At 41.1% G+C, this 12,413-nt stretch overlaps 1 protein-coding gene across 2 annotated transcripts in view; it reads left to right on the forward strand.

Moving 5' to 3' along the window:
• Nucleotides 1–446: 446 nt before the first annotated feature.
• Nucleotides 447–12,413, forward strand: part of itsn2b (intersectin 2b) — a 30,036-nt gene continuing 18,069 nt past the window's right edge. For both annotated transcript variants that reach the window (XM_040123589.1, XM_040123597.1), the window contains exons 1-12: nt 447–685; nt 6,142–6,219; nt 7,126–7,218; nt 7,457–7,520; nt 7,656–7,843; nt 8,207–8,464; nt 9,016–9,118; nt 9,295–9,431; nt 10,434–10,497; nt 11,259–11,396; nt 11,561–11,649; nt 12,033–12,295. In XM_040123589.1, the coding sequence (XP_039979523.1) occupies nt 6,213–6,219; nt 7,126–7,218; nt 7,457–7,520; nt 7,656–7,843; nt 8,207–8,464; nt 9,016–9,118; nt 9,295–9,431; nt 10,434–10,497; nt 11,259–11,396; nt 11,561–11,649; nt 12,033–12,295 (1,404 nt within the window). In that variant the 5' untranslated portion in view covers nt 447–685; nt 6,142–6,212. The remainder of the gene's footprint in view (nt 686–6,141; nt 6,220–7,125; nt 7,219–7,456; nt 7,521–7,655; nt 7,844–8,206; nt 8,465–9,015; nt 9,119–9,294; nt 9,432–10,433; nt 10,498–11,258; nt 11,397–11,560; nt 11,650–12,032; nt 12,296–12,413) is intronic.

Here is a 12,413-nt window from a genome sequence, read left to right on the forward strand (position 1 = left end):
TCTTCAGATTTTTTTTAAACGTCACCATGAATTAAAACACTTAAAAATATGGTGGTAAACTGTAATATGGGCCCCGCTATTTATCAGTCAGGCCCTCCTTTAGTGGGACCCTCTGTTTTACTACGCAACTATAATATTCAGGAGATATTAATAATGTATGACTGCTGGCTCAGGAGAGTGCCTGTGGTAAAATGTCAGCCAAAATCAGAAAAGGTTAGGATTATAACTATCTATCCTTGTATCGACATATGACAACTTTAGACCACTCTGTAGGTAACTGAAGTCAATATAAGACTTCAAATGAAAAAAAAAAAAAAACTTTGGTTATTGTGTTGCTTTCTTCCTTATCTTTCTTCCATCGGCTCTCCCATCAATTGTTCTCCTTCTCCATCTGTTGAACTTTTATTCCTCCCTGTCTCTCTCCTCCCACTCGGTGGACGGTCAGACGTTAACAGCCACCCATCACTCGTCGTCAGCCATGTTGTTGGTGTGACACAGTGAGCTGTCAGCAACAGGTTCTCAGACTAGTATCGCTGCTAAACTTTAACATTTCTCAGACAGTTACTGCTCTCTTTGGATACTAAACCTCTACAGTGTTTCTGGGGAACCTTCCAGAAGTGGTGGTTGATAACTTCAGGCCCCTGGAAAGCTCAGAAGTTGATGTTTTTTGGCCGTGGTGAGAGAGGTACGCAAGCGAAACTGCTTATCTAAGCATGGGTGTAAGTTTGATACTGTTATGGTAATGTTTCTATAGATGGCTTTTGGGTTTCAAATACGCTTTTAGACTATGTGTAATTTTGCCTGTTAACGTCTGTTCAGTTTGTCTCCTTTGATTCAGTAATATAAAAGAAAAACCTATATTTCAAGGGGGTGACGCTTGTGTGCTGATCTGGGACCAGGGAAGGGAGTTAGGTTAGCTAGCTAAGTCATGAGTTCATTAGATGTTAGTTATTATCGTTACCCAAATGCGGGGCATTTATAAGTACTTCTGTAGGGCAGATTTGCAGGAAAGTCTTCTGAATTCCTCTCGGTTCAAACTAGTTGAGCAGGTTGCAGGCAGGTCTCAGGCTGGCTGGTGACAAGTGATCAGGGAATGTTACTCTATCAGTTTATCTTACAGACAGGCAGAGGGAGGTATGAATTAGGTTGAGATTGAAATTAAAGACAATCTGTTGCCCTCAATACAGCAGCAGTGCTTAGTTATGCCTTTATTTGGAAATCCTGGCCTATTTGTCCAATAGTGTGTATCTAGAGCTGACAGTTATCCAAAAGACACAATCAGAGCCACCAGAGAGTATCATTTCCAGTATCAGTGATTGTTACAATCAACCCAGCACAGAGCCTTGTAGAAATCCACAATATCTGTATTTTTGCCAGTATTTGTTAAGTAACCATTTCTTTGTGCAAAAGCTGACATCCATGAAATTTATTTAACTTAAACCACAGCCATGGTGACGGTGATGAAAAACATGCATACAGTATATACGCACAGTACAACAGGAACAAGCCAGTTTGACACTGTAAATGAACAATTTATCGGAGTCCTTTCTCCAGTCCTGTAATATCTTGGTATATTTACAAATCAGGGCGGGTCAAAGCAGACTAAAGGAGGGAGACGCATGCCTTGCCTTTATAAAAAAAAAAAAAAAAAAAGAAACAGCAAATCAAACAGCATTGATCATATCCAATCCAAAACACTCCAAGGCCTGTGCAACACTTTCTGAATGTGTCAACGAAAGAGTCAGCGGGGCAGAAACAGAGTCGTGGATGGAGTTGATGTCATCGGTATGAGGTCAGCGAGCCAGGCGGCCGAAAATCAATCATTTCTCAGAACAACAGACAGTGCTTTTTTCTGAACAGACTAGTGATGAGGACAGGCCAGGGTCACAGAACTGGCAGGGTATAGATTTAGAGGCAGAAGAACAGGCATAGATATATAATGACACACGGAGAGACAGAGGGAGATGAAAATAAGAACCATCCATCAGACTCATCCATCTCTGTCTGATTCTTCATTGTGTTTTTCATTTCTTTCTGGCAATGTAAAAGAGAGTCTACATGGTAGCAGGAGGCACTATAAAAGATGCATACTAAACACAATATAAGGGACAGACAGACACAGGCAGATGCACTCCGAGTGAGAGAGAGACAGTAAGACACAAAGGGCTCAAAGGCTCGTACTGAAGCAGCTAAGGTCAGGCACAGCCAAGTTATTTATCCAACACTTTTCAGTGTTGTATATACTAACTGAGAGACAGAAATGTCTCTGTCTTTCAACAGGAACCAAAGCAGAACTGAAGCAGGTGAGGTCTGACCACCAAAGGCAAGGCATAAATAAAAAAATAGACCCCACTTGGTGGAAGTGTGTTTTTAATTTAGCCACCACACTGCAGTTAGCCAATTATAATGCATTAAGAGGTTGACTTTGAAAATGGTTAAACATAGTTATTTTTTAGTTCAAAGAAAATGTGTATACTGAAAATGTTTTAGCTGTTTCTTTAGTTTTAATTAAAGTCTCTGTAGTCAGACTAATAGAAACTGCACAGTTGTAATTTGTATCAAAATGCCGAAATTCACGAACATAGCAGGAAAAGCACCATTGTAATAAATAATATAATATGGGCTGCACTCCTTTTAGCTTTACTAGGTTCAGAGTCATGCTGTGTACGCTGGCTCACCGATTTACTTAAATGGAACAGTCATTGTTAATGGTATTAATTACACTTTTGCTTTTCCTGCTATGGCCTATAATGGCCAATCTAGAGCTTGAGTTTACTAGTTTAACTCTACAGCTGGAAATATAGTATAGCTAGCTGGGATTGTCCCTGCCGTGGAGGCCTGTGTACAGGCTCCATTTACATCTGGTATTAACATGTGATCTGGATCTGGATATCTGGATAATGACATCAGATACCATGTGATCAAATTCTTGCTTATGAGCACTTCAGCATGGCGGGTTCTTGCTGTTACAGAGAGTCAAACACACACCTTACAGTTTCCAGACTCCATTCATTACACGGACGTGTTGGTTCAGACTATACAGTGTGTTTTGAAAGTTATTTTCTGAGGTTATGAAAATTGCCCGGCCCATTAATAAATGAAAACTTTGTGTTGTCTGTAAATGTATCACCTATGCCTCCCGCTCTATGGTGAAGACTGTAGCGCTGTTTTCCAACCTTGTTTTAGTAGTTTTTTATTGGCTCCTGCATCATTGGTGAAGTACAAAATTAAGTTTTTAGGGTAGGTGGAGCCCTTTAGTCGGCACTCACCCCGGTTCTACTTCAGTGGGTTTATAACTATGCAACTACTGAGTATTCAAGCTGCTGTATTCATTTAGCAGCTCACGGCTTCTACGGAGACAGAGACCACTTGTGTTTGTTCATGTGTGTAAGTGTATGTGAAGAGTGAATTATGACATATATGTATGATGGGCAATATGCAAAAAAAAAAACCCCAAAAAATAGCACTTGGAAAATCCTTAAATCCAAATCCTTAGCTTCTGTGAATGGTAACCTGATTCTTTTGTGTTTCTCCTGTAAATGAATACAGTCTTGGTATTGTACTAATGCATACATTTGTGATGTCAGGAGTCTCCATAGCAGTTTTCAGTAAGAATAATTCATATGTACATACATACGTACTCAGTAGTTAATAAATGTATATGTACAAAGAAAAGTAAGGCAGAAAGTGAAGAAGGAAAGGATGATAAATGAGGCTGGAGGAGAGGAGCCATGAGGAGTGAAGGAGACGGAGAGAGGGAGAGTGACAGATGGCAGGCAGTAGATTATTAGCTCTCCCTTGCTGTTCTTTGCCCTTGTGAGAGCATCGCACAGGTCACTTTACAAAAACTACACACTCCCGCTCTCATTCTGTTTTTCCCGCCCTCTCATTCCTCATCTCTTCATCCCATTCAGGTTCTCTTTCACAAAGCTCATATCAGTAGACCAGTCAGCCATCACCAGTTTTGCTTCCAAAAAATCACTTCTAAATCTGTAATTCTCATGCTGCCCTAGTTCTAACCTGAGCTCTGATACTATTATATTTTCTGGGACATCAAAGCTGCCCCTCTGCCAAAATCCAAGATCACTTCCTGTCAACTGAGGTTGCGTGAGGAAATGCTTGTGTCTGTGGGTCACTGGGCAGGAAGTGTTGAATAGAAAGATTGGAATTTCATGCGAGTCTGACTGGCTGACGGGAGAAAGATAATCATGGAGGAAGCAGGTGTTCAACATGCCTGTAATGCAGTGAATATGAAAGCTGCAGAAATCATTTGATTGTCTGATTTACTGTGGGCGTATGTAGTTGTTTCCAGAAAAATTATTAATTTGCCTTCTCGAGAGTGAAAGATAAAATCAGTATTGTATTCTTTGTGACATATCTATTCACATACGTTTTTGAAATTTAAAAGTTAGTCCTCATAGTGCTAACGTCTGTGCTGCGACCTCATTAAGCTAAAGTTCACACTATTCATCCCACAGCAAAAATTGTTTTAAATCTAAACAAGGCAGTTTTGTGATGGCTGTATTTTAACAGACAGAGCAGTGCTGCAGTCACAGTCGAGGCCTATAAATATGCTGGCAAACCCAGCATGAAACAAGTTACTGGTCTTTTGTCAACAAGGAGCCCATATATGGAACATTTAGCCTGTGGACATGCAGTCTAGTACATTTACCATGTTGTGACCACTGCCAAGCTGGCTCTGTCATCTGACCACACTGCTACACAGCTCCTTTTGAGAAATCTTTATTGTAGTACACTGATAAAATTTATCAATTGAAGTTTATCAATTTATCAATTAAAACTGAGAAAACTGGCACACGGAAACTTCTACCTTTGCACTAAAAAGTAATAACTTAAAACTTAAAAACTCTAACCTTGCAGGAGAAGTGGGCCCTCCCGCTGCATAAAACAGGTTTATTCAACAGTAACTCCGTTTCCACACTTGTGCATGACTCGACAAGAATGGATTTCAAGCTTGATGTTGAAAAAGGCATGATCATGGGTGACAGAAGGGCAGGTTGGAAATCTTTGAGACTCTAGAGTTGCTAGTCAGTCGGTCCGACGCTTTGGTCCAGACTGAAACTTCTCAGCAACAATTGGATGGACCGCCAGAAAATCTTTTACAGACATTCAAGATCCGCAGAGGATGAATCATAAGGACTTTAATGATCCTACTTTTCGTGCAACGCCTGACTTTGATCAAATACCTGCAAAACTAATGACTGCTGCACTTTGTTTTTAGTGCTAATTAGCAAATGTTAGGATGCTAACACGATAAACTAAGATGGTGACCATGGTAAACATTATACCTGCTTATCAGAATGTTAGTATTGTCATTGTTAGCATGTTATCATGCTGACGTTAGCATTTAGCTCAAAGCTCTGCTTTGCCTAAGCACAACCTCACAAAGCTGCTAGCATGGCTGCAGACTGTACGCTTGTATGAAGTTGACAAGGTCAGTGCTTCAAAATAAATGAATAAGAACACACAATACTACACCAAATGTTTATTTTTTGAGGCGATCCATAGTAGATGACTGTTGGTGACATTTTGTCACTTGTCACAAATAATCACTTCCTCACCAGGGTAGAAAATGTAACATCACAATGCTACTATGAAGTAAAACTTCCAGTTTGATAAAGGGACGAAGATGAACGCTGTATCTGCAGAGAAAACTTGGGCAGCTGCATGATATACTGATGTCCTTCTATCACCAGAACACTTCAGGCCATTTGCCGACACACTGACACAGCATGTGCCAGCTTTTACTAAAGCCTGAACCATCATAGTACTGAACACGGGTTTATATTCCTCTGGACAGTAAGTGTAAACGTCCGTCAGTCTAGCCTGTGTAGTATGTGTTGCACTGATCTCTGGACACTACAGAGTCAGTGTGGATAGTATTGGAACAAGTCCCAGTGGTATAAAATGTTTGGGATGCAGCCAGAGTGCTCCTGACTGAAGAGAACAGGAAGAGTCCTGTTTGACTCTGCTGACTGACCAGAATCTTTCTCTCTCTCCCCCCAGTCTCTCTTTCTGTTTCTCTCTCCCCTTTTTTCTCTCCCTCCTCTAAGTGACAACATTGTCCTGTCTTGGCTGCAGTATTGAATGATGACTGGGCTGTGACTGTGTGTTTTGCAGATGGCTGCGAGCAGTAGCTGAGGACGCCAGCAGGAGTTCCCCCTCTCTGTCTCTCTCTGCCACCTGCAAATATGAATGGTAAGACCACTGCAGTTTTTTGTGTGAGTGAATGTATAAAGGATGGTGGCAAACCAGAAGTGTGTTTCTTTGTAGAGAGAGATGTGTGTTTCTTTTTTGGCCCTGCGGATCTGCTGGGGACAACACAAAGCTAGTTCTAGTAATATTCCCTAGTTCGATGCATGTGTTCGGCTGCACGTACATCTGTCTGTGTACGCACTGCTTTACTAATTTGTCTCTTATTGTTTGTGTGAGTGAGGTTTTTATCTTAAAAGCTCCACTGTCATTCTCTGGAACTAATAACTTTTAGTCCAACTTTTAGTGCAGTTGTGTTCTATGGACATTTTGTAGTTGGTTCCATTTGTTTTCCATATATTGACTGATATGACTGTGGAGTAAACAACGATGTGTAGTCAGCCTTGGCTGTTTAAATAGTAGTGAAAGTTTGAGCTTGTTCTCCACTCCTGCATGAACAAAGTGATACAGCAACACTGGAAACACATAGCTTTATTATCACTTTGTCAATTTCAGTTAATTCCCATCTCTTAAATGCCGCTGAGTCTTTGGGATTTCTCTCCTCTCCTCCCCTCTCATCTCCTCTCATCTGTGTGTGTGCTCCTGCCTTTTTCTTCCTGTTAGTTTGCACATCATAAAATGGTCCCTTACTCACACTGATTTAATTAAACAGTAAGAAAGTAGACAGCTCGGGACCTGTTCAAGAAGCAGGTTTTCTTAGGAAAAGAAATCCTTCATATCTGGTACATGAACTGGTGTAAAAAGACCTTTTATTTATTCAGTAAAGTTAGAAAAATTAGTGAACCTGCTCTTTAGAGCTGATTGGCCTGGCATTCATATGATTTTTAATGACTATGTACCATGTCTGATGCTTCAAATATATCCGTACCTGTGACTTTGTTTTCTCTCTAGGTTGTCCAAGTGTATGGGCGATAAGTCCGGATGAGAGGGGAAAACATGATCAGAAGTTTGACACCCTCTCCCCATCAATGGGTTATGTCTCAGGTACACGCACAAACACACACATCAGTGCACACATTGGTGCATCGTGCTCACAGTGATTGCCCTGCCAGAACATTTACATGATGCATCCTTTACCTGTTAACTATTTGATCCAAAGAGATTAAATACAGTACAAGTAGCTATGAAATAAACACATATTTTTCAGTTCTACATGCAGGAGAATTATTTCCCTCACAATTTTCTTCTGTTTTTCATTTTCTTATTCTGTCTCTTTCTGTAGGGGAGCAGGCAAGGAAGTTTTTCCTCCAATCAGGGTTGCCTGCTTCAGTTTTGGCTGAGATATGGTTCGAAACACACACTCTCACATTCACACATACTCAGATTTTGTTGAGCGATGGATTCTCTGGAAGCAAATTGAAATCTATACCTGAATATTGTAACACTCTTTTCTCACTCTTTGTTCCTCCTCTGTCTCTCAGGGCTCTGGCTGATATGAATAAAGATGGGAAAATGGACAGGTTGGAGTTTTCCATCGCTATGAAGCTCATAAAGCTAAAACTCCAGGGTACACCGCTCCCCTCAGCCCTGCCAATCATCATGAAGCAGCCTCCAGTGCCTGTTCCCGGCCTCAAGAACCCCACCTCATCCATGATCAATCCAGCCTATGGTACAGTATTACACATATATAGATGTTTAGATAGTTAGGAACCTAATTGTTGTCCTAAATTTTCCGCAATGTGAAAACCTTTCGCTGTAAATGTATAAACAAATACAGTACATCTAATTTTGAGATTTTAACTGGCTAATGTCTAATTGATTGTCTCCGTACATATCGTGTACATGCACAATGACTACTGTGTCATCTAATTGGGCTACCTGGTGTCTCTGTGTGTGTGTGTGTGTGTGTGTGTGTGTGTGTGTGTGTGTGTGTGTGTGTGTGTGTGTGTGTGTGTGTGTGTGTGTGTGTGTGTGTGTGTGTGTGTGTGTGTGTGTGTGTGTGTGTGTGTGTGTGTGTGTGTGTCCATCCTAGGTATTGGTTCTGTGTCTAACATGCCCATGGCAAGGACAAATCTCGCCATGTTGACCCCTATCTCCATGGCAACCCCAGGAGTCTCACCTTTGACACCAATGACAGGCCTTGCCCCTTTGGTTCCTACAGCAACAGGCCTGAGCCCTCTAATAGCCCCCACCCCCGCCAGGCCCCTGATGCCCACCATGGGAAACGCCACACTGCCAAACGGCACCATGGGAATTCTCCATCCAATCCCAGCTGGAGTTTTGGCCACTGGTACACTTGATTCTCATTCTTATCTCTCTATCTGTTTCCACTCCTGTTTTTTTTTTTTTTTTTCTAATCTGCTGTATATCTGTCACTGTAAAAGAAAAGAAAAGTCATCAGGAGGGTCTCCAGTACGATTAAATACATTTGTCTGTCTTTTCATTATCACTCGCTCGAATCTTATTTTCTGCTTCTTGTACTTCGAAAACTATTGAGGAGGAATGCCCCTGCTCTGAGAATAAACCATTTACATGTTTTCAGCAGAGTGACGATGATAAAATTGAGGGAGAAACTGGAGAAACTGATCTTAGTCTGGTTTTGCAGAGTCAGGTCTCATCTCCACACAAATAGGCTCCGTTACCTTGACAAGGTTACAACAGTGAGTGCATGACAGAATATTACTGAGCCTTGCAGGGCTCCCGTTTCCTTTCTGAAAACTTTAGGAAGGAGGAAAATATGTTATGGTTGTAATTAAGTATTAGAATAAAATGCCCTAAAAATGTTGCAAACTACTATAGAAATGTGTGTAATGGATATGTATTTGTGCTTTGTGTTTTTAGGCTTACCTCTATCTGCGTCCACCTACTCCTCTCCACTAGGACTCTCCTCTTCGCCTGCTGGTATACACAAGGCCTCATCACCTCTGGACCTGGGATCTAGCAGGTAAAATACACACGCAATTTTACAGAACTTTGGAAGCACAATGCACTGTTCCCTTTTGCACAATCAGTGCTTGTTTTGTCTTGTTAGTCTCTTTAAATGTTTAAACATACAAAGATATTCTGAAGTTTGTTGCATTCAGCTTATATTTTTTTCTTTTGTCACTATTTGTCTTTCAGCTCCGCTTCCTCATCCCTTTCTGTGATGTCCCCCATGGTTGCTGGTCCCAGTGACTGGGCCGTGCCACATGCCTCTAGACTTAAATACAGACAGCAGTTCAACAGCCTGGATAAACACATGACTGGATACCTCACTGGTATGATATCTGTGGCTGTGCGTGTTTGTGTGTGTGTGTGTGTGTGTGTGTGTGTGTGTGTGTGTCTGAGTGTCTATGTATGTGCAGTGTGTAAGTTATACAAAACCCAACTATGCGTGAAATGCTGGCATGAATGTTCATGAACAACAGTCACTGATGATTTAATACTGGTTGCCCCCCTCTTTGTTTTTTCAACATGTATCAAGCCTTAGTTAACTCTAAGGAAGTGGAGTCTTTGTCTGCACCAGCTGCGGTTGTGTTCAGACACAAGGACAGTTTCTCAACACACACAAAAAACACACACACACATACACACAGAGCCAATTATGCAATTGCCTTTTCGTTCTGTTACTGTAAGCCTTGCTGGACCTATTCTCTTGAAGTGGCTATGACGTAACAACAATTGCACGTATATGCATACACACACACATACACACACACACACACACACACACTCACTCATATAAGCCAGACTTGCAGATGGTTCCCTCACTAATGTGACTTGGCACATTTTATGCGGTCCAACTCATTAAATAGATTATACGAAGGACTTTTTAAAAGTTTTTGAGCTCTTGGGCAAATCTCTTGGTAGATTATAGCATACAGCTCCACAAACCTTACACAAGATGGACAAGAGCTGTCTGTTAAATAAACCTAAGGCTGACTGTTGTTCATACTGTCACAATCCTTTGATCATCAGTTTTTCCATTCAGGTTGAATGACCAAGGGTTAACAAGGTTCTAGTTTCCCATTAAACATTAGACCTTTTTACATTTTTATCAGAAACATCAGGGAAACCTGAACCCAGTCTTAGGAACAAGCAGTAGTGATGCATGAGACTGCCCTCTTTGTACTGTTGGAGCATTTTCAATTTAGACTAACAAGTAAATCAGCACATACCATACTGGTCCTTGCACGCACCTTTGCACTCCTCCTTCCTCCTCCACACCCACAGATCTGTGTTATACTATGTTCTGACATATCACATGTCACTTTTGTCAGGTCAGCAGGTGAGAAGTGCCATGGCAACCACGATGCTGACTCAGACACAGCTGGCCTCCATCTGGTGAGTGTGTGTGTGTGAGTGTGTGCACGCGTGTGTGTGTGCGTGCATGCATGTTTGTGTGTGCGTGTGTGTGCGTGTGTCTGTGCGTGTTCGTGTGTGTGCGTGCGTGTCTGTCTAAAATTGTCTTATAATTGCTAAAGTGTTGTGTTCAAGAGCCAGAAGTACAAAACCTCATTCCATCATAGCTGGTGTGACAATAAGTTGTTGTTTGTCAAGGAAATATTTCTTTCTGCTCTTAGTATCTATTTTAGGCAAATACAAGGAAATAAAGTTGGTTATTGTAACTCAACCTTGAGTTCATACTGTAACTTCTGAAATCCTTTCTTTATGCAAATGATTCTTAGTGTCATCACACCACCGGATCTTATGGATTACTTCATTATGTTTATATATGACAACGTGCAGTTCAGAAATAACCTCCTTGTGAACCTTGTGTGATCAACAGACAATATATGTGTGGCTTTATACAGTATAGTAATAGTATAAGCTACATAAGGCTGCATCTAATGATTGTTTCACTGAATGAAGGTGGAGTAATCATACATGAAGTTTACACATAAGAAGTTTAGTCACTAATCTTATCTAAGCAAGCGCATTAGTATACAATAGTAGCATAACTGAGATGAAAACAGCTGATGAACAGAGTTGTAATTATACTGAAGACCTTGATTGTCTTGCAGGTGCTAAATATTAGCTACTAATCTTTTCTCCCTTGTAAAAAGGAAAAAAAAAATTACCTCTAATTTCTAACCCTTCGGTAGGACTTTAGCAGATGTGGATAAGGACGGCAAACTGAAAGCTGAGGAGTTTATTCTGGCAATGCATCTGGTAGACATGGCGAAGAGCGGACAACCACTGCCGCTAACACTGCCAACTGAGCTGGTACCATCCTCACAAAGGTATGTGCACACGTACTGTATGACTCACTTTAACAAAAAAGTGTTTTGAAATAAGTTATGTAAACATTTAATTACATTAAACGCCGACTACATTAATGTGATTGTGTGTTTGATATTTGGATGATGTGAATTGTGTGTATTCAAACAAGTTTTGATGATTGCAGGGGAACAGTGAATGGATCCAGCTCTACTCTCTATGCAGCTCTGACTGATGACTTGGACATAGAACCTCCACAAAAAGCCAAGACCAACAGTCAGTACTCACACTTCCACCCTAACAAAGAGAGTGTAGCCTTGTTTAACTGCTGGCACAGTGTTATAGCTTGTTCTCTATAATCTCGTTTGCTAAGAACAATAGATATTGCAAGGCTGAGACAATACCTAGTAACCGAAGATTACACAGTACAATCAATGGCTATGGATCACGACTGTGCAGCTGACTTGGCTGCCAAATTCTCTGTTTATTTTTGTACATGTAATGACATAACGCCATAAATATACACACATTGTTGTGACATACACAGGAGCCACTTCCAGCAGGCTAAAACATAGCCAGTCAAGTGCAGCCAAGTTGCATGTATCAGCTGTTCTTAAATATTGGGACATTAAAAAAACTTTCTACTTGTCTATATTCAGTGTCGTTTGAAGATAAATTCAAAGCCAACTTGGAACGAGGGAATGCAGAACTGGAGAAAAGACGACTTGCGTTGCAGGAGGCAGAGAGGAGGGAGCAGGAGAGGCGCGCTCAAAAGAAGAGAGAGGAGCAAGAAAGGAGAGAGAGGGAGGCCCAGGAGGCTGAGGAGAGGAGGAGGAAAGAGGAAGAGAGGAGGCTGGAGCGACAAAGGGAGTTGGAGAAGCAGAAAGAAGAAGAGCGACAGAGAGAGATAGAAAGAAAAGAGGTGGGGGGCATATTACAGCTCTCTGTATGTACAAGTATGCATTTTTGCATGAATGTTTCCTCTTTTTATAGTAGAAATGTTTGTTCACACTTGAATGCATATATATTTACTTCAGTGT

The sequence above is a fragment of the Xiphias gladius genome, chromosome 1 (genome assembly GCF_016859285.1).
Source record: "Xiphias gladius isolate SHS-SW01 ecotype Sanya breed wild chromosome 1, ASM1685928v1, whole genome shotgun sequence".
NCBI classification, from domain to species: Eukaryota; Metazoa; Chordata; class Actinopteri; order Istiophoriformes; family Xiphiidae; genus Xiphias; species Xiphias gladius.